We start from the raw sequence: 24,785 nt of genomic DNA on the forward strand, positions 1-24,785 counted from the left end.
ACTAGCGAAACGTGTTGATTGATGGGAGATTAAATAATGTTGGAGTTAGGAAATGCCTGCGTGAACAGCCACGTCTTGAGTTTTTTCTTGAATGTTGAGATGCTGGGTTCCATTCTAAGATCTGGGGGAATAGAGTTCCATAAAGTTGGACCGGCTGTGGAGAATGCCCGATCTCTAAGCGTGATGTGTCTGGTAGTTTTGGCTGGAGGTACTTGAAGTGAACCTTTGTAAGCATCTCTTGTCGGTCTTGTAGAGTGGTGTAATCGGAGGGGGATATGGAGATCGATTGGAGCTAATTGATGGATGTTTTTGAAAATGGTGAGAATGGCCTTGTAGATTATTCTGAAGTGTATGGGCAGCCAATGAAGCATATGGTAAGCATATGCTTACCATATGCTTATTATGCATATGTAGATATATTGTAGATTATTCTGAAGTGTATGGGCAGCCAATGAAGCATATGGTAAGCCAATGAAGCAATGGTAAGCATATCCCGCTTACCATTCCACAAAATGTTAACACCTCAATGAACCAAGTAGGCGTTCACAGGCCCTCCTTGCAGCCCAGCGGACAAATCAATGCCCTATGATCCATACAGTCTGCTGACATCTTTGCAGATCTGACAAGATAGTTTAAGATTCATGAGTGGCTGTCCATTCTCACATAAGTGAGAACTGCAGAAGATCCAACAAAGCAAGGTGCGTGACCAAAGATAGAGCTGTTCCAAGTAAGCAAAAATAATATTACAATTGTGTCTAAGGTATCATTTTATTTAAAGCTTCATAATCAATCTCATAAAATACAGTCCCCCGATACAGCTGTGTTTCACCATAGGGACTGCATCAGAGGAACCTATGGGAAATAAATTCCCAAACAGTTGAAAACTACTTCTTCCTTCCATCACTCTGAAAATGTCCATGTAGTTCCATCATTTTATCTTCTTCCAGAGTGCTTTGGGTACACTTTCCTATAGCTGTGATAAGAATGTGAGCTGGAGGGCCCCTGAATGCTTGTTCTAACTCCACAGATGGCCGTGGTGGGCTACCCTCTGATGTGGTGTCCGAGTCAGATGAGACATTGGAGCTACTCAAACTGGGAGAGACCCTGTGCTTGCGCTTGGTTTTGCATTTTCTTTTGGTCACTGTCACAGGTACCACCTCCCCTGTGGATTGTATGTTGCCACCTATTTCCCCGGTCAATTCATCATTTGACATCCCAGTTGGAGGCATAGTGAATGGGCCCCTGACCCCAAGTGCAGGTTGTGAGACTGGGCACTCTCCGCCACTGAACTTAAGCAGGAAAAGATTGCTGTAAATCAGGTTACCTGCATGATCCACTTCATAGAGAACGATTTGGGGTAGGAGGGGATCGAGGGCCATGTGTAGGAGTTTGTCTTCCTAAAGAGAGAGTTCTATGGACAATTTACTGCCATGTGGCTGGTGCAAATGCAGTTCTTTGGCCAGCACAGTAAACCTGAAGCTAGAAACAAGGGAGAAAAAAATCGGCAGACCTGAGCAACATCTGAAGACTGAAACTGAAAGGGAGGGATCTCCACCTCCCAGGAATGGTGTTTTGGCTTCTGCTTCCTGCAACGAACACTGAAGTTGAAAAGAAGAAGGGCTGCCCTAGGACTTCGCCTTTAAAAAGGGAGCCCGACGTAACTGGGCCGTGACCTGTCGCCTCCACCCAATTACATTACCTGGCATGGGTATGCAAAACAAAAGTGCGTGGATAGGGCAGTGGGAAATGGCCGCAGCCCACGATAGCGGAAGGGATGGAGGAAAAGGAGATGAACTGGGATGCAGCACCAGGTTACCCGCAAGCTCTGGACCATTCAGCCCGTGCCCAAGCATTTGCCTTTTTTTTTTTTTTTTTTAAGACCACCACCGCATACTGAGCCAACGATTTAAAAGTCTTGTCCACAATGAAGCTCAGATTCTTTTCATGGGTTGTAACTTCTAATATGGAATCTAACACCATGTAATTACAGTGTGGGTTACTTTTCCTTATATATATATAGAATTATTTTAGAACTCACTCACAGTCTGAGTGTCTGTAAGCAACGTTTTAACAACACTGGGCTTGCTCAGTGGGTGGAGTTTTTGACTACGCAAAAACTATTAAATGACCATCTTCATCAATGAGCAGTAAACTCCATGTTTGCCTTAAAACACAAACTGTGTCAGCATGGCAATAAGTCTGGTAGATTACTGGCAAACTTGGTGAAAGCTCAGAGAGGTTCAGTACGTGTCAAAGGTTTAAAGGATGCCAAAGGAGAGTGGTGCTATGACGCTAAGGGGATAGGGAAAGTTTTCAAGGAGTTTTATCAAGATTTGTATTCTGCTGAGGCAGAGGATCTTTTAGTAAGGGGCGCATTTATGTCCAAGGTACTTTTGCCCCAGGTCGGGGAAGTAGGATTACAGAAATTAAATCAACCAATTACAGAGGGGGAAATAGGGTGCATTATCAAAGAACTCAAATCCTTCAAGTCTCCTGGTCCGAATGGTCTGCATGCTCTCTTTTATAAAGTGTTAACTGAGTACATTCAGGAGCCACTTTCCTGTCTTTTAAATTCTATGGTACAATCTAGGAGCATGCCAGACTCATCCCGGGAGGCAGTGGTGATAGTTTTGCCCAAGCCAGGGAAAGAACCAGGCTGTCCTGCATCTTACTGCCCTATTTCTTTACTTAACTTGGACATAAAAATGTATGCAAAACTATTAGCAAATAGGTTAAAGTGTGTACTTTAATTTCCTAGGAGCAGTCAGGTTTTGTTTTTGGAAGACAGTCTAATGCTAATATTAAACGGTTGTTACTGGCGATGAAGGAGAGTGTGTTTAATAGGGTCTCAGATCTGCTGGCTGTAAGCTTTGATGCGGAGATGGCCTTCGACAGGGTCTCCTGGTCTCTCCTTCAATTTGTACTGGGTGCATTTCGTTTTAGTGGATATATATTGGCAGCGATACAGGAATTATATTCCAATTTGCTTGCCTATATTCAGGCTAATGGGGCACTTTCGGAGGCATTCTCCTTATATCCGTGGGACCAGACAGGGATGTCCCTTATCACCTTTGCTTTCTCTTAACTTTGGAACCTTCGATAAGGAGACTCAAGCAGGAGGAATCTATTAAAGGCATTTCATTTGCCCTCTAAACTCTAAAATCTTGATGTTTGCGGATGATATTTTAATAACCCTGTCAGAGGCAAAATCCTCTCTTCCACAGGTTTTACAACTGATAACAGATTTTGGGAAATTCTCAGGGTTGAAATTTAATTTGAATAAATCTGAGGGGTTACACATAAGGCATTTGGAGGTAGGTTGGTCTGGATTTCCTCTGTGGTGAGCGATTGAGAAAATTAAATATCTAGGAGTCATGGTTCATAGGGATCCAAAACAGTGGTATGCATACAATATACAACCTTTAATAAAGGAATTTCGACAGAAGACCAATGCTTGGATATCAACTTCATATTGTTTGCTGCTTAGATCCCAGCCTAGGTCTGCTATGCTACTTCTTTTTTTATTATTATTATACTGGGGTGTTTTGTCCCCAAAATAAAAATTTGAAAAAAAGAAAAAAAAATACACGTTTCTTTTTGTAACCCATTTTTTTCTGGTTCTCCACCTGTTTTGTTGTAGCCCTCTACAATCCTGGCCTAGTTATCCTACCCTGATCCTTTCTTGGTTACACAATAGAATATTATGTTCCCCAAACAGAAATGAGAAAAAAGAAAAAAAATGTGTGTTTCTTCTCCCCTCCCCCACCTTTCTAGTTTTATGCCTTGCTGTATAAGCCTGTCCTGCCTGCTCCTGGCATTCTCTTGGTGCCATGGTGAAAATCTGCCACTTTGGATACCACTTTGCCACTTTGTGGTTTCTTTAGGGATATTCATGCCATTGTTGGTGCTGCCTTTACTATCTTTACCTGCTCATACTACTGTTGGTTCCCTTTGCCCTTTTCATGTATCCTTGGGGGTTTTGATGCCTTTGTACTGTTTGCAATTCCCTGTACTCTATGCCATGGGAGGTGTGATGCCTTTGGGCTGTTTGTGAGTCCTGCCCTCTAATCCTTGGGGTATTTTAATACCTTTGTGCCTTTTGCAATTCCCTGCACTCTAATCTTTGGGTTCTTGCTGCCACTCTGCTTTTCTGCCATGCCCCTGATGCACACCTTGGGGGGTCTTGCAGCCACTCTGCCTGGCTGCCATACTCCTCATGCTACACTTTAAGGGTCTTTCTGCCATACCCAAACTTTACACCTTGGGGTCCTGCTGTCACACCCCAAACTCTTCACCTTGAGGTCTCTTGCCAATATGAGTGGCTGCTTTGTACCTCTCATGGAGTCTTGAGTCTTCATGCCATCCTTAGTGCTGCTTTGTCCCTCTACCAGAGCTTGTTTTTTTTTCTTTGCCAATATTGTTCCTTTTCTCCCCCCTTCATGGTGCCTTAGGATGTCATGACAGTCTTGATGCCATTTTGTGCTTCTCATGCTGCCTTTGTGGGTTCATGCCACTGTTATTGGTGCCTTCTTTTGAAACCCTGGAGTTTTCTTGACAATGTTGCTGCTGCTCTGTTCCTCTAATGATGCCTTTGAGAATTCCTGCTATTGCTTGTACCCTTTTGGTCCATAATGGTGCCTTAGGCTATTCATGCCACTTTTTGGTACCACTTTGCCAGATTCTTGGAGGCTTGTAACTCTCGTCCCCCTTCTGATGTTATCTATCACAAGTTTCATTAGAACGGATTAGAAAACCCCAATTTTGAAGCTCAAAATAAACTGCATTGCTTCTCCCATTGACTTTCATGGGAAATGAAAAAACATTTGAAATTAATGAAACAAATGGAGGTGACCTACAACAAAAATAAATGAGCCAAAACAAAAATTTTGCCTACTGTATATTGTAAGTTTGAATTTGAATTTTTTTTTGTGCTGGCAAGTATTTACTTCCTGGGTAGTATATGATTTACTATAGAATTAAACATACTATAAGAAAGGACAGAAATTAAATTTCTATACTGTACATGATTTATGATTTAATGTTTCATCAGATACAGAATAGCTAACAATTATCTATGAATACTACATCAAGTTATTTTTTTGCTATAAAAAAATAAAAATTCAGTCTGCATAGTTCATGGAGATGAAGAGTAGGAAGCAGATAAATATATGATAACAAAGGTAGCAGGAATAACAAGAAAAGACTAGGTACTTACTGTGGAAAGGTAGTAACTATTATCAATTGTTGCGCGCCCCGTCCGCGCCCTGCCCACGCATGGGCCTGCTCACCTCACTAGCTTCTCTGCAGGTCACAGGTCGGCCTCCCCAGCGGCAGCCGCAAGCTCCTCCAGGCCTCGGTGTCCCATGGCGGCGGTCCCCAGGCCTTTCACTGCGCACCAGGCCTCATGCCAGAATTCGACGTCTCCAGTGGCGTTGGCCACATCCCTACGCACGCATGCTCGGACCGCTCAGCCCCTTTTAGGCCCAGGGGCGGGTCCTAGCTCCGCGGTGCACCCTGATTGAACGTACTACATAAGGAAGTTCCTGCCTGCACTTCCTTGCCTTGGCAATCGGGTCGGCACTGTAAGTGTACAAGTTTGCCTCCACGTTCACAGTCTTGTTCCAGCCTTGTTCCAGTGTCCTACTGCTCCCAGCCTTCTACTGTTCCAGCCTTACAGCATCCTTCTGTTCCAGCATACTTCTGTCCTGTCTCCCCAGGTAGTTCCCTCGGACTGTCTCTCTGGTATTGACTTCGGCCTGCTCCTTGATCATTCTGTCTGCTGCCTGAATCCTGACCTCATCTGACCTCCTGAATCTGACCCCTGCCTCATTGACTACTTCTCGGAGTGATCCTCAGATTCTGACCTCGGCTTCCATTGACTACGTCTCCTGATTCTGGCTCTGTCCCTTGCCTTGTCAACGCCTACGCTGTTCTGGTCTTCCTTGCTCCTCCAGACCTACAGCCTAGAGTCCGACCCTGCTCCCTTGCTGTCCGTGGGCATGCCTATCTACTACCTCTCCAGGAGACCCTGCGAGGCCCACCTAAGTCCAAGCGGCCCAGGTCCCTACGGGCTCCACCCCGGGGGGGGAGGGGGGAACGACCGTGGGCTTCCAGTGGTGAAGCTCATCCTAGCCTCTGTCTCCTCCAGTACTCCGCCCCCTGGGGGCAGGTGCTTCTTGGTCCCTACCAGGGAGCCATTCTCCACTGCTCCAGGACAAGGGTCCACCTCCAAGTGCAACATCAATTATATAAGATAAATTCAGCTGCCATGGTTCAGGTAATTGCATCACATTACCAGACAACAAAGGCAGGCCCAACTGGACAGATTTTAGGACAAAAAGAATGAAAAACTAAAAATAGAAATTATTTAAGGAAATAATGCAGAATATAATTTTTCCCAAAAAAAGGGAGGAGGCCAACCTGTTAATATATGAAATAGCTATCCATTTCCCTTGCTACTTTTATTAAAATTATATAATGAGTTTGTTTTTTTTAGGTTTTAAAATTGGAAGATACTCATCTCTTTTCCTATTTAACCTGCTGCAACAAGAAATCTTAACACACTAAACAGAATTACTACAAAGCACAGAGTAGTCAGTACAGGGAACCACAGTGAAATCTTTTCTGCAAACATGAGAACAATTAAAATTTCAAAGGACTTTTGTTTCCAATATATTTACAAATTATACATTACAAAACATAAAAGAAAAATGATAATCTGTTGAAAATCTCACAGAAGAGTTAGGCAATTTAATGTAGAATGTCATAACAGGTCAGGAGGTTAGGAAATGCATCTCCTAAAATACACATCATAATAGTGACTCCTCTAAGACAAAGGATTTGATGATCTTTTAAAAATCTGAGAGAAAGAAAGAAACTGCAAATTAACAGGAGAAACCAGTCTCTGAAATTTCATGCCAAGCTACATACTACCTTCAAAGAGAGAATCTGATTGGAAAACTAATAAATATTGATATATACCTTAGGCAAAAAGAAAAACTAGAGATGAACAACAGCAGACAAGCATTGGAGAAATGTAGACAACTCTCCAAATATTTTGATCTTTTACAAACTTTCCTGCTCATTGGGGGAAATATTTTCAAATTATTAATGATGTAATAGTGTGCAATGTCTCCAGGGATGTCCTTTGCGGTTTAATGAGTCTTTACCCTATAGAAATAAGAACTATCAAAGAGCTAAATATGCATATACATTTTTATCACAGCAATCTGAAAGGGGCAACTATTGGTCAAACCAGAACTTCCTCTGAGAACATCAGGCTAAATAAAGCATTTGAGCTCCTAGCTATGTAAATAATTACAGCAAATAATCTTGAGAAACAAAGGGAAAAATGGGCAGCTTTTGATTTATAGATGGAAGCACACATTTTAATTCTCATGAAATATTTATTGGATGAGATCTATTTTAACAGGCCAAAAATATTTTTAAAAAATAAGATTTTGCTTTGGACACTGTATAGTTGAATGATAACAAACCAACGTTCTGTATATTACACCCTTGTGCACGAAGATGCTCAAAGACCCCTGTGTGTGGCATGTTACACACATGATTACAAGTAACGAAACTAACATCACAAAGAGGAGGAAGGTAACACCTCTGTAAGGGAATATTTTTTTCAGGACCTTATGATCAGCATACTAAAAGGGAAATTCAGAACTATCCAAGAACATAAGAAATGCAAAACTAAAATAAGGCATTTCAAATCCAACATAAGAGAAACATGGTTTTCCTCACTTATTATCAGATAAGAACCTAGCTCCATGTCATCCTGACTACCCTAACATTTCATACCCGTCCTTTCTTCCTTCTTCACACCTCTACTCTACTGTAATCCAGAGATCACATGTATATTCAAGAAACATCACTCTTTGCCTTTAATCAGCTCATTCTATTTTGACCTGATGAAGGGTATGCAGCTGCCAGAGCTAATCAAGAAATGTATTAAGTTAGTCCAATAAAAAGGTATCACTTTATATTTTTATAGTGTTGTTGACCTTAAATTTCCTTAATTGCTAAACTAGAAATTACAAGAAAAAAAATACTGAATAATGACATTCTGTGAGACTCTGCGCTCTAGAAACCATATTTGCAAGGCTATGAGAGACGCCACGGGTACTGACCTGCTTCAGAGAGAACACAGACATGTTTCCTTTACGTCACAATGGCACCCCCTTGTGGCACTTTCTCTCAGTTTATGATAACTAACGAAGACCAGGGACACTGGATATCTGTGAACAATTTTCCTTAAAATTACGGAGGTTTTTCATCAAATATTTGCAAAAATGTTGCAGATTAGACACTAGTAATTAATTTTTTAAAGTCCTGCATACCCTATCATACAAACGTCAATCTAGTCTCCTGTGACCAAAAACCTGTCCCTATTTTTAATTTAATGTTCAATTTCTATTCTGCCTTTCACAATTGGACAGCTACTTCAAAGTGGATTACAATCAGGTTTAGAGACCCCTAGTAGCGGATGACAATCACATTTCAATATATTTATTTTTGCTACTTTTATTATGCTATTTTGTATTTACATGGTGATGTTCTTATTTATGCTGTATCTTACTTAAACTACCTTTGATACTTAGGCAAGAAACAAATATGACAAAACACAAATAGGTAAATTTGCTACACATGGAAAACTGCAGCAAACTTAAAAAGAATAGAGAAAATTACAAAACCTCTACAAAGTAGGCTTTTCTGTGAGTGGCTGCATGTGTCCCTCTAAAAGGTACAGTCCTGATACCATGGAAAAAAATATAATATATAAAAATGAAACTGAATTAAATAGTTGGATTATACTTAATCACAGAATCACAAAGACTGAGTATCCAAGCGGTAAATGCTAACATAAGATATGCCATGCTGGATCAGACCACAATCCATCTCCGACAGTGGTCAGTTCAGGTCACAAGTTCCCGGCAGATCCCCAGTGGCTGATCTGTTTCTTGTTCCTCATTGCCAGGGATTAGTGTGGTTGCCATGTCAGTCCATTTGAATATGTGGAAATGAAAGGTTAACAAATAACAAAAAGTATAAGGGGATACCTTTTCATTGGACTAACTTAATACATACCAAAAGCCAGTCAAGAAATGTATTAAGTTAGTTCAATAAAAAGGTATAACCTTCTATATTTTTTTTATTCCCAGGGCTAAGAGATGGCCTTCCCAAATATAGTTTCTATGGCAAAAATAAGCCATACATGAGGAGGAATCAAGGCTACTGCAGGCTTCAGATCAGCTATGATCAAAGTGGAGGGCTGAGTGTGCATGAGCTGTTGAAGACTGCTACTGTCCCTATCTCCCTCACCACTGAACCTACCCAAGAGAAAATGTTGCCCCTGTCATCAGCCTGTGCACTTTTCCAACCAGCTGTCATCCAGGGACCAAAGGAAAATGTTGCCAATGTCCCTGGCCAGGGGGATGTTTGGAAGAGGGGCTGTTAGAAGGGAGGGATTAAAAGCAGGAGAGATTTGAGTCATGGATCAGATGGACAGGGATTGGCTGTGAAGGATGAGAGGAGAAGAAGAATACAAAAATTGTCTGGGGGATGTAAGACAAGGTGAGGAATTAGAGGGAATCAGCTAGGGGTGAGTGAGAAGGGCTGGAGAAGACAGAGAGAATGGGGGATAGGTGAGGATGGCATGACAGTTTGGAGTTATATTGGCTTAGGGGATGTAAAATGGTAATCAACTGGTAGAGTGGAGGTTGAGAGAGGGGCTCTGCTAGACAAGAGGTTAAAAGAGGAGTGACTGGAGGTTGAGAGAGGGAATAAGTAGGAGTGTGGGTAGGAAGAGAATGGAGCAATTAGAACATAAGAACATGCCATACTGGGTTCAGACCAAGGGGACCACATCCTACTAATTTTTATTTTGAGTCATCCTCTGGGGTCATATAAATTTTCAAGTACTAAAATAAGGTCACATTAGCTAAAAGTTTAGGAAGCCAAGACCTACAGACTCGCACTTCAGATTGCATATTTGAAAAGAAGTCTTGTTGCTTGTATGTAGTATTTGCAGTAAGTATAAGAGAGCTAAGAATAAAGCTCATCCCTACTTTTGGTATTAAAACAAAATATAAACTTTTGACATACAGAACATTCAGGTCTATCCTGTAAAGTGCGTCCGCGGTTTCCCCGTTCCTAACCGGCTCTCTACTCACTTTCCGGCCGCATTAGCCCTTCCTGCGATCCCGAATCCCCTTTAACCTACTCCTACCGCGTCCTAAAATCCCCAGCCAACCCCTTCCGCACGCGGCATACATATTGCATGCAAACGAGCAAATTAGCTATTCCCTAGCATCCCGTAACCCGCGCCCCGACTATCGCTACCTTTCCCTGCCGTTTTGTCGCGCGTTTAACCTGCTAACTTACCGCCTACCCTGACCCCTGCGGTAGAGGGAGGGGTAAGGGTAGGTGGCAAGCTTTCCCCCAGCCCGGACCCGACCCGGACCCCGAACCCAGACCCGACCGGCCAAGAAGGTATCGTGGCTCCCCTTTTTTTTTTTTTTGCTTCGCCGCTGTCAGTCTGTTCTCCCTCCTCCCGCAGCAAGGCTGCTTTTCGCGCCCTGCTCCGGGAGGAGGGGAGAAGAGATGACAGCGGTGAAGCAAAAAAAAAAAAAGGGGAGCAATTTTCCAAAAGCGACAATTTTGGGTTTTTTCCAAAAGCGACTTACTTTTGGGATCTGTCAAGATCCCAAAAAGTAAGTCGCTTTTGGGCGCCTGCACAACTTACTTTTTTTTGCAGCCATCAGCAGGAACACATGGCGATCGTAGCTCCCGTAGCTCCTCCCGACGATGATGGCCGCCTGCACGGGGGAAAGCGTGCAATTGGCCGCTCAAGATGTGGCGTCACATCCTGTGACGCCAAACGTCGTGACTTCACGTCTTCAGCGGCCAATTGCACGCTTTCCCCCGTGCAGGCGGCCATCTTCGTCGGGAGGAGCTACGGGAGCTACGGGAGCCACGATCGCCATGTGTTCCTGCTGATGGCTGCAAAAAAAAGTAAGTTGTGCAGGTGCCCAAAAGCGACTTACTTTTTGGGATCTTGACAGATCCCAAAAGTAAGTCGCTTTTGGAAAAAACCCAAAATTGTCGCTTTTGGAAAATTGCTCCCCTTTTTTTTTTTTGCTTCACCGCTGTCATCTCTTCTCCCCTCCTCCCGGAGCAGGGCGCGAAAAGCAGCCTTGCTCCGGGAGGAGGGAGAACAGACTGACAGCGGCGAAGCAAAAAAAAAAAGGGGAGCCACGATACCTTCTTGGCCGGTCGGGTCGGGTCCGGGTCCGGGTCCGGGTCGGGTCTGGCTGCAAAAAAAAGTAAGTTGTACTTTTGGGATCTTGACAGATCACTTTTGGGGTCTCTTCTCCCCTCCTCCCGGAGCAAGGCTGCTTTTCGCGCCCTGCTTCGGGAGGGGGGGGAGGGGGGCTGGCGGTCCCGACTTCCTGGTATCTGTCATTTCAAATGACATTTGAAATGACAGATACCACATGTGCTTGCTGCTTGAGGAGAGTGCAGAGTAAAGAGATGTTACTTAAAATTCCTCATCACCGCTCCCTATTGCTGCTTTTCCCTCAACCGTGGCAAACACTGCCACCACCAATCCAAGCCAGAAATGTTGCAGGCATGCTGTATCCTGCCCCACTACCCCGCCGCACCTCCCCCCTCCCCGTTTCTTGGAGTTTCAGTTTTTCTCTGTATGCTTGTTTATAATTTATGGTCTTTCATTCTGTATTAGATAAGAGTTAGTCTGCATTCTGCATGTTTGACAGAGGTGATAGATTCTGCTAACTAGGATGTAGATTCTGTGTAGGAATCTAGAACAGTCTGGCTTTGCTTTTCCAATAGTACGTGTACTGTGTTCTATACCTGCAGTCTTGCTTTTTCATAGGTAAGGTTGTTGCTGCTCAAGTCCTGGTTATTAGTGATATTAGTGTTGCTGCTCAAGTCCTGGTTATTAGTGATATTTATGATATGATTGGTATGCTATATAATTTCTAAATGTCTTTTTAGCAGGTTTTCATGATATTTCACAAAGTGGCTGCCAGAAAAGGGATTTTGAAGTACTATTAGTGAGTGGATATCAGAATTTGAAAATATTTTTTATATGGTGAGTTGTAGAGGAAATTTCCTAAATCTGCTCTGTATAAACTCCAGAAGAGGTCAGAACTTCCTGAGGTTGACAGTGAAAGAGTTTGTATCGAAAAACTGTGTGCTGAATACACATATCAGTCTCAGATTTTTCACTGATGCAGAAAGCAAAGATTAAAACTTTTGTGAAAAAAATAACATTTAATAATGATTTTATAAGTAGTTAATGAAATTAAAGAATGGTATCTTTTTCCTGCATCATTTTCAACAACAAAAAAAATCTAGGATTTCTTTTTTAGTATAGCTGTTAAATGTATTGTGCAATGTGTTACGCACATGAGCATCATCTGTCAAGTGTGTCATGATGGAAAAAAGGTTGAGAACCACTGCTCTAGAGCATACAGCAACAATTGATTTGTTGCTATAGCTGTCATTGCCTGATCAAATGATTTCAAATCTGCAAAAACTGCACCAGATGAGCACTGCTCCAGATGAGCACACTAGCTTAAACCCTGTCTAATGAAAAATTAAAACTGTCCATAATACAAACTTCACTGTTGAAAAGATAGCTTGAGCTCTTTGCCAAGTACTGACTTAAAAATCATAATACTATTTCCATTGGCTGCAGTGACACCTATGGGCGAATTGGTCAACTGTAAACTCCTGTAATAAACCTGTCTACTAAATTATGAAAAGTTTTATTCTTATTTCTTCTCTTCCTGAACAAAATGTAAATATAATAAGTAAAAGGTTTGACAATAGTGAGGATGCAATTAAACTTAGTGAAATATATGCTACTGTTCAAAGCATCTGTAGAACCATCTACTAAGTAAGCCATATGAAGCAACAGTATTAAGTACTGAGGGAATTTTTATTTCATCCACAAATAAGGAAGTCCTACCTGCTCTTATAAAATTCCTAAGATAATTTTCCAAATTAAATAAATATATACATCCTGGGACAGTACCTTTTAAATCGGTTCACAGGCGCACATATGCCCGTGTTTGCTGGCTCGCACCCAGGGACATGGCTATTTTAAAACATAAGTATGTATATGCGCATGTTATTAAATAGGCTGAGTGCACACACACGGGTGCTCAGTTTTAAGTGGGTACACAACTACCGTATTTTTCGCTCCATAAGACGCACTTTTTTCCCCCCAAAAGTGGGGGGAAAATGTATGTGCGACTTATGGAGCAAATATTAAAAAAAAAAACTAAAAATCTAACAAAACTCCCCCACCCTCCTGACTCCACCAAGACCTGCCAACTTAATTTACTACAACCCCCCACCCTCCTGACCCCCCCAAGACCTGCCAAAAATCCCTGGTGGTCCAGCGGGTGGTCCAGGAGCGGTCCGGGAGCGATCTCCTGGGCTTGGGCCGTCGGCTGCCAGTAATCAAAATGGCGCCGATGGCCCTTTGCCCTTACTATGTCACAGGGGCTACCACTGCCATTGGTCGGCCCCAGTGACATAGTAAGGGCAAAGGGCCGTCGGCGCCATTTTGATTACTGGCAGCCGACAGCCCAAGCCCAGGAGATCGCTCCTGGACCGCTCCTGGACCCCCGCTGGACCACCAGGGACTTTTGGCAGGTCTTGGGGGGGGTCAGGAGGGTGGGGGGTTGAGGTAAATTAATTTGGCAGGTCTTGGAGGTGGGTCAGGAGGGTGGGGGGGTTGTTAATTAATTTAAAGGGTTGGGATGGAGGGGTTCCCAGAGAAAGAAAAGTTTTCTGATCTGGGGAGTGGACCGAAATGGCCTTCCCCAGACCAGAAAACAAAATGGGGAGAAAAAAAAAAAGTTATGCACTCCCCTAATTTGCTCCATAAGACGCCCAGCCCGGGGACAGAGCCGGTTTAGCACAAAAATTTTATTTTTTTTTTAATTTCCCCCCTCTGAATCCTAGGTGCGTCTTATGGTGCGAAAAATACGGTAAGCGTGCAAATGCCACTTCTACTGCATACGGAACATTTTAATAGTCATGCACTCTGTCATTGCCCATTTTCCCAGTTCATTCCCCGTTTTCTCAGTTAAGGAATAGGACTTCTAAACCCCCCTAGTTTAATAGCCCTCCTTCCCCCATTAGCCCCAGCCCTTAAAACCCCACTGATCTATTTTTTATGTTTTATGTCTTACACCCTATCCATAGCAGAAGTAAAGTTATGCGACTGGGAACCCTTGCATACTGGTGCATGTAAGTATTTACATGTTAATTTCAATGTGAAATCCAGGAACGTACATGCCCTACCCAGACCAGCCCACACCCCGTCCCTTTTTTGGGAAAAACTTTTGAGCGCGCAGCAGTAGAAATGCACATATCTGGGCGGCTTTTAAAATCCGCTCGGCCCAACATATTCACATATCCTCTAATTGATGTGCACGCCAAGCTTTTAAAATTCACCCTTAAGCACACTAAGCAATGTGTGGCATCTCACAGTAGATACATGCCATGAGCATTCTACAAAACAAAAACTCTTCTATTCATCAGCGCGCAACATTAATGTGATAGCACTGGCAAGCAACACTAAAACATCTTTTTTAATTAAAAAAAAAAAAAAAAATCTATAAGTTGCACATAGAACTAATCCAGCCTATTTTCCGGGTTGCACATGTCCCAACACATATATGTGGCTCCAAAAATCTCTCTGTGTCAGGATTCTCTTAGATCCCTGTCATGACCTAAAATATGGTGTGGATAGGACATGAAACACAAAAGTTATTAGAGAGATGGACACAGACATGGTGGAATTATATGCTTACTTTTTCTTCCTTCGGAAAGTAGACTAATAAAAATGTACAGTTCCAGACACCCCCCCCCCCCCCCCCAAAACAATCATATACTGACAGCAATGCCTTTTTTTCAGTTTAGGGCTGTTCAACTTGATAAATTTTGATCTTCAGGTCTCATCTTTTATAAACCAAATCATTGTTGTAAGCTAATAACATAGAGAGCCCTTGACTAAAAAGGCTATGGCTTAAATCTTGTTATAAGAATGTTGCACATATTTAACACACTTACCAATGAGCAAAAAACCTTTAGGAATTAGGAAACAAATATGTGATCTGAATGCTCATACCTTATGAGGCTTATAATTTGCTGTAACTGCTACAATTATCATTTACATTAAAATATTACTATAAGACAAGTAAAATGTCTTTAAAATCCATTTTGTAAACAAAAAATATTATTTTTTTAAGTTTTTCAAATTATTCACATACTTCTTCCACAAGGTAGGATACCACAAGGATCTGTACTGGCAGCAGTCTTGTTTAATGTATATCTCAGACTGCTTTGCTCACTCCTGGATACACTTGGAATTCCATTTAGAATGTTATGCAGATGATCTGTAGCTTTATTTTATTGTAAAAGGGGATCCACGTTTAATCCTGAATCGGATCTCTATGTGTTTTCAGGAGATTAATGATAAACCATCTTATCCTCAATATAGATAAAACTGAGGTCATCAGTCATGTGAACATGACTTTTTATCCAGATATCAAATCAGTTTGCTTGCTATTTTGGGGTCCACTGTCCCATTCAAAAAACTCTGTACGAAATCTCGATGTATTATTTGATAATAGATTGAGCATCAAAGATCATACGGCCCGAATACTAAAATCTGGATATTTCAAAATCTGCCTTCTAATACATTTGAAACGTATCCTAGAAATAAATGAATTTCAGTCTATTGTGCAGGCATTTGTTGGTTGTACCATTGACTACTGTAATTCTGTTTTTTTAGGGTTACCATCAACTTCTTTATGGGCTATTAAAGCTTTGCGGAACTCTGCTACATGATTAATAATGGCCACTCAGTTACGAGAACATATTTCACCAAAACCTATTGAACTACATTGGTTACAAATTGAATATAGGATTAAATTTAAATTTGCAGTTTTAATTTTTAAAGCATTGCATATGAATGGCCCAAGTTATTTGACAAACATGTTGCAATCTTATGCTCCCAATCGATTGCGTTCCTCTGATCAGAACTAAAGCCTGAATTTTCAAAGACCTGTGTACAGTAAAATTGAGGGTTACACGCATCGCCAGGCGCATTTTAGAACGGGCCGGGCCACAAGTGTAACCCCCCAATACGCTCACAAGTGCTGGGCCTACTGAAAGGGACGGGCTGGGAGGCATGTTTTGGGCAGGGAGGGGGTGGGCCAGGACAGCGCAATTAGACACTGTCCCAGTGAAGCACGTGCCAGCAGCTAGCCGGCGCACGGAGTTTACTTCTGCTCCAGAGGAGCAGTAAGTATAAAAATAAAAAAATTGGGGATAGGTAGGGTTAGTTTAGGGGTCAGGGTGGAAAGGGAAAGAAGGAGGAAGGATAGGGTTAGGGGAAGCCCTACTCGCGTTTCCACATGTAATTTAATAAATTAAAAACACCCCTCCCCCTCCTCCGCATGTGGAGGAGCCCACCCGCACATGCGCACGCATGTTATAAAATTGGCGCATCCATGTGTGCACGCCAGGAGCCGCTCGCACATGGACACACACCTTTTAAAACTGACCCCTTATTGTTAGTTTTTTCCATTAAGAGCGCCCGTTTAAAGGAGATACGTCAAAGGTTGTTCTCTGTAGCAGGGTCCAGCCTTTGGAACGCATTACCGTTGACACTACATGTTACCAAAGACATCGGTGTTTTTAGAAAAAAGTGAAAGCGTACTTTTTTAGACAGGCCTTTCAATTGGATTGAAATTTAATAGTTAATGTTTTATGCTGCTCAATAAGAATTTTTTTTCTTTTTCAATTTTATTTCATCTGTATAATTTCAATTGCTTTTAATTGTCCTATATTTATTGTTGCTTTACTTTGAATATGGTCTGTATGTATATTTTTTTCTGTTTTTTAATAATTGTAGTCTGATATAAGCGGAATATAAATACTTTTAATAAATAAATAAATAAGCACTGATAGAAATATCTTCATTATAAATTAGGTTCTGGTCGCATTTTCAATTAATTTAATGTATAAGTCTAAGTACCAGTTACCATTCACTTGCATATAAACTAAACAAAGGCATAATTACTTTTTTGACAGTTACATAATAATAATAATAATTCATGCTTTGTGTGACTGTATTAATACTAATTTTTTGCGGAACAAAACCTCTCTTGGGCTTATATATAATAATTTTGCTAATTCACATGCTATGAAAACTAGATGCTGAGAAGTATCTAAAATGTTTCAGATTAATCAGTCCTTAGAGGAAAACATAATTTCTCCAATAACTTACTTTAAAATTAAAATGTATAGTAACATTATTATAAAGCACTAGGTGGTAGTCTGCTGGATTGTTGAACTGGCTGCCAAGCCCATATATCATTCTGTGGACAATGCTATTTCCTCTAGGGAATGACTGCTGGATCATTGAATATAGCAAAAGGAATCCATACCCTACAGCTGAATTTTATTTTTTTTTTAACAAAAAAAAAAAATCATAACACACCTCTGAGTTTCTAATTCATTAGACATAAGAACTACATAGGACATATTTTGCAATAAAAACATGGCATTCAGCTAAATCCATTAATGAACCATGTAGAGAGATGCTGGCAATAAAACCTTTTAATCGTGACCTTAATAAAAGAAAACAATAGGCACAGTTCTTACATCTTAACATATTTCAGCATCAGCCATCAACAGATTAACCCTTTATACCAGAGAGAACTTGTAAAGTTTTCTATCTTTTCTTACACCTTCTGAACTTCCTGAGCTGTTACGTCATTTCCATTTTTTTTTTGCTGCAAACTAAAAGAAATTGAGCAGCAGGAAACTAAGAAATCAACTACACAGAAAGCTCAGAAGAGAAGAGGGTGATGATGGTAACTTTAAGTCCACCGATACTGATCTTCATCACCGTTTGAGCACATTTATAAAAATCTCTACCACACTCCCAGTCCTGAACCTCAAGAACTTACTTTACTAGCAATCTTCGTACCAAGGGCCAGTGTTGGCTTCCATAACTAACAGACAAATGATTCAGCTTTTCTTTGTAGGGCCATTTGAAATTTAAATCATAGGAATACAGAAACATGATGGACAGAAAAAGACCGTGCAGCCTACCTAGTCTGCCCATCCATACCAACTACTGGGGTCATTTATCAAAGGCTTATCGCACGCGATATGGCTGTATCGCGTGCAATAAGACTCTATCGCACGCAAAAAGGCCCTTTTCGTGGGCAATAGCATGCAAATTAGGGGGAGGGGAGGAGTGGGTGGTGTTTTCACTGCCGGCAATAACGTTACCAATGTTATCATTGGCAGTAGCACGCCGAATAGCACCTTTCACGGTGGCACTATTCGGTGCGAAAGCCAGCACACCGTGGTGGTGCGAAGGCTGTGGGCTTTCAGAGGCCCGCCACACCCCACACCCCCACCCCCGACCCCCGTTTTCGCTGGATTCATCATTCGACCTATGTTTCTGAAGCATTTAGCTCACTTCTATCTTAAAAGCTACCACTCATCTGATTATGCATCATTGTCAATCTATTCTTCTTTTAACTAACATTCATACTTCCAGGTTTCTGCACCAACTTACCATCCTGCCAATGGAATGGAAAAAATAGCTGTGTCTTTTACTTTAAGCCAAACTGAGGTACATTTTCATGTAACAAGAAAGCTAGACACTACATGCTTTCTGAAAAGAAAACCAATAAAAGCTATTAAAATCTTTACTTACTTGCTGACTTCCTTATACTGCGCTATTTCTTCAATGTACAGGAGGTCATGCAATCTTGACTGATAGTTCGACTTGGTCAATGATTTATCCAGAACAGACTGTGTAAAAAGTTGGTCAGCTGACAAAGGAATTTGGTATCGGATAAGGAGGCTCTTCTCTAATTCAGTAGTTTCATTAGGCTCAAAATCTACAATTGTCTTAGAAGTAGAATCCCAACGCTTAGCTGTGGTTAAGAGCTGTTGTCGTGCATACATCAAGTATTCAAGATCTGCATGAAAAAAATGTAATAAAGGTGATTTTCCTACATAAGCAAGGTTTCTGGGTTGTATCCAAGTTAAGTTGCATAAAATAAGGAAATCTACAGTTCTTGAATCTATTAATATACTTGAATATGCCCCAAAACAGTGTTAACTATGAGATATATACATACAAGGGACATATTCTAACCTATCACCCAACATTACATGACTTTCTCCTGCGAGAAGATACATATTTAGATTGCTACCTTATTTGTGATATTTTACTCAAACTGATGTAAGAATATAAGCTTTCCAAATGTATTCTCCATGACCTCTACTATGGAACTCCAGATACTTGGGTACATGCAAGCACAACTAATACATAGATGCACACAGAAGAATATAATACAACTAAAAACACTGAAAAAAAAACATGTTTAGTGCTCAATATATTATTCAGTAAACACTATCTTGGTTATTTAATATGTTAGATGTAATTATTTAAAATTACTTAGGTGGCACCAAGAGGTATTGTTTACTTACATTCAAAGTTTCCTGGGTTAAATTCCTGGCAGTAGATTTTAATTTAGATAATTTACATTCCATACATTCCATGGTTCAAGGAGGATTACAACAAAACATACATAGAAAATATAAAAAACTAATAAAACAGAAACAAAAAATCTTAAAAGAATATAACATATAAAAATTACAGAATAGACATAATAAAAACAAACAGATAAATCAAAATAAAATAAGCAAGTAAAAACTGAGAAACAGACACTATTAGCCTACTGGTAAAAAAAAAAATACATAACAAAAGTATAAGTACCAAAGAATTCATAAATGAATAGAATACCTGATACTGTGTACTGGAGTCATCCCTGAGCACCAAAAAGGTTTTTCACATTTTCCTAAATAACAAATACCTGGTACTACACAGAATCATCCCCACGTTCCATCTTAAAAAGAAATGGTTTTAATGTTTTCCTAAATAATGTAGGATTAGACATAGACCACAAATAGATGGGGAGAATACTCCAGAGCAATGGACCTTCAACAGAAAATGCTCTGTCAAGTGAACAGTTCAAAAAGATGGAATCTCTAAGAGCCCACTATCTGCAGAATGCAGAGCATGGGTGGGCACATACAGCCATAAAATTGCACCAATCTAAGGAGCTATATTGCTGTTGGTAGCTTGTAAACTATCATGGAGATTTTGTACTTTATACACCATTCAATAGGCAACCAAGGCAGAGAGATTTAAGCACTGTAGTTATACGGTCACAAGGTGTTTGCTAAAATTCTGAACAATCTGTAAAGTTCCCATATGCTGGGGAAAACCATGCATTCACAATCCCTAGGGAAATGAAATCCCAGCCATTGCACAAGAGCAACATCTTTTATGAATGTTTCTGTATGCTCCCTGCCTCAAACTGTGAAGATGTGGGATATAAATTCTTTTAAATGAATAAAATCTAGAGGTAAGGTTTAGTCTATACAGATATTGGCTTTCAAAAGTAGCCATTTTCTGTGGTTCCCTAACAAGGCATGTTATTACAATGGCTAGACTACAGAGAGGAAGTGGGCAAAAATCAGTGCAAAACCCTTAGGGGTAGATTTTCAAAGGGGTACGCGCATACCCCCCGAAAACCTACCCCAAATCCCCCCTGCGCGCGCCGAGCCTATTTTGCATAGGCTCGGCGGCGCGCGTAAGTCCCGGGGCTTACATGGAGGGACGTGTCGGGGGACGTTTCAGGGGGCATGCCGGGAGTGACGCGGAGTTTCGGGGGCATGTCCAGGGTGTAGTTCCGGCCCGGGGGCATGACAGCAGCCCCCGGACCGGAACATGGAGCGCGGTAGCCAGCCCGGCGCGCGCAAAGTTACGCCTGCTTCGAGCAGGCGTAACTTTCGTGATAGAGGTAGGGGGAGGTTTAGATAGGGCTGGGGGGGTGGGTTAGGTAGGGGAAGGGAGGGGAAGGTGAGGGGTGGGCGAAGGAAAGTTCCATCTGAGGCCGCTCCGATTTCGGAGCGGCCTCGGAGGGAACGGAGGCAGGCTGCGCGGCTCGGCGCGCGTAGGCTGCCGATTTTGGGCAGCCTTGCGCACGCCGACCCCGGATTTTAATGGATACGCGCGTATCTACTGAAATCCCGCGTACTCTTGTTCGCGCCTGGTGCGCGAACAAAAGTACGCGTGTACGCAGATTTATAAAATCTGCCCCACAGTGATCACAAATAAAAGTCCATGGTACCTCAGCTATAGCCCCCAGGTCTTCCCCAAAGAAGGGCAATCAGGGCTAAAGGGGTTTACATAAGTTGACAAATAAATAGCATAAGAAGCTTTTTCTCAAAATAAACCAAAAATAAAATAATCTTCTTCCTGCAGAATAACTGTAGTAAAATTAAAAGATAAACTCCAAGCAAATGTTCTGCAAATCTCTGCTGGAAAAATTTACTTAATAGCACAGTTTGCTTCAATCACTATTCCAGATAAGCGAGTTTTAATTGGTCCCTAAAAATAGGAGAAAATGCATAATTAAACTCTGGAATTTGTTGCCAGAGAATGTGGTAAAAGCTGTTAGTGTAGTTGGGTTTAAAAAAGGTTTGGACAAGTTTCTGGAAGAAAAGTTCATAAAACATTATCAAGATGGATAGGGAAATCCACTGCTTATCCCTGGGATAAGCAATACAGAATCTATCAACCTTTTGGGATCCTGGCACTGCATTGGCCACTGTTGAAAATAGGATACTGAGCTTGATGGACCTTTGGTTTGACCCAGTATGACAAATCTTATGGTTTTATATTCTTATATCTGCAATGTGGTTTATTAAAATCCAAAGATTATGAAATCCTTGTACTAAAATACAATATTAAAACTTCATCAAGCTCACATCTTGCACCTACACTATTAATGTGATGGGCCTACATGCCACATTTTGAGTTTAGAGTATATACTTTAGTTAAAAAGATCATTATATTTTTTCATTTTATCCTATATAATGAAAGCCAGTGTCTGTCTGTCTGTAGTACTGTAGTAAGCTTCCGATGGGTGAAAGCAAACCCTGGGCTTTCTATTGGTCAAAACCTGTTTCTCTCTCATGCAGAAGGAAGCTTCCTATTAGTCAAACTAAACCCTTGTTGGATTATGTCAGCAGACCACATGCTTTCTCCCTGGAATTTGGGCTCCGCTCCATCCTGTATTATCAACCTTCACCCAATCTACCCTTTAAGGGACTAGGCTACCACAGGGTCAGACAAATAGCAGCTGGTCCAATAACAGAAAGGAGCTGCAGGAAACAAGTTGAGGCAGTGCTGGAAAGTGAAGTTGTTTACCTGTAAAAGGTGTTCTCTGTGGACAGCAGAACAAACAGCTACACAAGCTGGTGATGTCCTCAGACGGTGCCATGACAGTTCTTTTTCATTCCTAGTCCAGAAAGTTCTTTGAGTATATTCTTGGCATAAGTGGGAGTTCCCATGGTAATGCCACATCACGCCTCTCCCTCAGTCCTTTTCCAAGCTTGAATTCAACTTCCCTGGGAGGAAGGAGAGATTGTGTGGCTGTTTGCCCTGCTGTCCATGGAGAACACCTGTCACAGGTAAGCAACTTCGTTTTCTCTGTGGACAAGCATAACAAAGCAGGCACAGAAGCTAGGTCTCCCCAGGTAAGGGCTACTCCTTTAAATCTTTTTTTTTTTTTTTTTTTTTTTTTGCAGCCCAAGCTATTGAGCAGGAAGTTGGTTATTGATTTAAAACACTGCTGAGCACTAACAGGTGAATTTTCAAAAGAGTTACACATATATATGTAAGATACTATTGTAACAGTTTTCAAAAGCCATTTATGTGCGTGAAGTGCACTTACACGTGAATATTCTATGGACAATTTAATGGCATATACTGTAGCATTTTTCTAAAGCCCACTTACACGGGTAAAGTGCATTTACACATGTAAATCCAGCTTAAGCATGTAAATCAGGCCCACAGTGTCCAAATTTACTATCTGCTCGAGATTCTTGCTTTAAACAATAGTGCTGTGTAGCAGTATGTATTATGGACCAAGTTGCTGTTTTGCAAATGTCCTGTATGGATGAGGAGTTTAAATGAGCAATGTTGTGGCAACAGCTCTTAACTGATTGGTTTTTACTGGTTGTGGAATTTGATGATTTTTGCTTCTATGACAATGAGCTATACAATGGGAAAGCCACCTAGATGTTGAGAGTGACGAAGCGTGAGCCCTTCTTGCTGTGGTGCAATTGACTCAACCTCAGGAGCAAAGCCCTATGGTTATTTTAGAATGATTAGGATATAATTTTATATGTTTTTACAGGGTGATTGTATTTTTTAGTTTATTTTTATATTTATTTTATTTATTGTTATTTTACTCTCTTGAATGATTTTAGGACAGTTCGTTAAAGACTGTCCACTAAACTATGTAAACCGACATGAGGTGTATACAATATGTTCGGTATATAAAAATGCCTAAATAAATAAAATAAATAAATGGCGGCGAATGAGTCTTGGCACAGGCCAGGCTATGACTAGATCCAGAGGGCTGGGACTACAGTCAGATCCGAGAAGCAGGCGAAGGCTAGAACCCAGACAAGGCTAAGGCTGAAGTTGAAGGTGGACGTGGAGCAGGGTTGCAGCTGAAGCAAGGCTGAAGACCGGAGCAAGGCAAGGGACCTGTTTGCTGAGGCAAGGATGGAATGTTAGAGGAACCTTTTTACAGGGCAAAGTGCTGTGATGTCATCCAAGGACGCCACAGGCTCTTCAAGACCGCTGACTTTGGGCACATGTGTGCCTAAAGGAAGGTCCGGGGGTGGCAAGACTTGCCCATGAGAGGCTGAATCTGGAGGCCTCTTCACAAGGCATCATTCGTGGGCCAATGGACAAACATATCCTCCGAGGAATTGATATACTGAGAGCGGAGTCGCTGGAAGATAGCCGACGAGAGGCACTTACATCCGGCGCCTTCCTTGACTCAATAACATCTTTGTCCCCAGCGGAGAGAACAGCTCCCAAGAACCCTGCTGCAAGTCGGATGACTAACCTGAGCCACCCGGAACGGTATCCGGGTCACACCAGGGAGGAGATCCCGCAAGGAGTGGAGGAAGCTCCAGCCAGCGCAGAACAGCCAGCAACTTCAGGGTTAGACGGAGGAGAATCCCGACGAGGAAAGATTCAGGCTGGGGAACGGACTGCTGCCTGGCAGAACGGAATAGACATGGATGAAGGAACACTGCAGGAGTTTGAGACAGACCTGGCCCCGATGGTAAGACCAGACATTTTTTCCTTGGAATCCATTTGGATCGCGATTGAGACTTTGAATAAAAATGTTTCTCTGCAAATAAGACCCATTGTGAAAAAACTGACCCAATTGGAGCTGCAAATACTAAAATTGAAAGAGGAATTTATAGAAAATAAAAAGCAAGTGGATATATTAAAACTAGAAATAGGGGAGGTGAAAAAACAACATATTGGAATGGTAAAAGATAATTTATATTTTTTGAGGAAAGTTGAAAACATGGAAAACCAAATGAGAAGTAAGAACTTGAAGTTAATCAATTTTCCAAAAAAGATTCCAGTTTCTCCTGTAGAAATGTGGAATAAGTATGCAATGGAGAATTTGAAAATGTCTCAGGCTATGCTACCCCCTCTATCAAAGATCTATTACCTTCCTACGAAAAGAAAAAGCCCCGCTGAAAGTCGAGAAATGCAAACATTGTCCCCATTGAACTTATCTGAAATTCTT

At 41.5% G+C, this 24,785-nt stretch overlaps 1 protein-coding gene across 1 annotated transcript in view; it reads right to left on the bottom strand.

The window, feature by feature from the left end:
- HELZ (helicase with zinc finger) overlaps positions 1-24,785 on the bottom strand; it is a 639,316-nt gene that overhangs the window by 398,320 nt on the left and 216,211 nt on the right. The window contains 1 exon segment of the mRNA XM_029599344.1: positions 18,797-19,064. Within this exon segment, the coding sequence (XP_029455204.1) occupies positions 18,797-19,064 (268 nt within the window).

Source organism: Rhinatrema bivittatum, chromosome 4 (genome assembly GCF_901001135.1).
Source record: "Rhinatrema bivittatum chromosome 4, aRhiBiv1.1, whole genome shotgun sequence".
NCBI lineage: Eukaryota > Metazoa > Chordata > Amphibia > Gymnophiona > Rhinatrematidae > Rhinatrema > Rhinatrema bivittatum.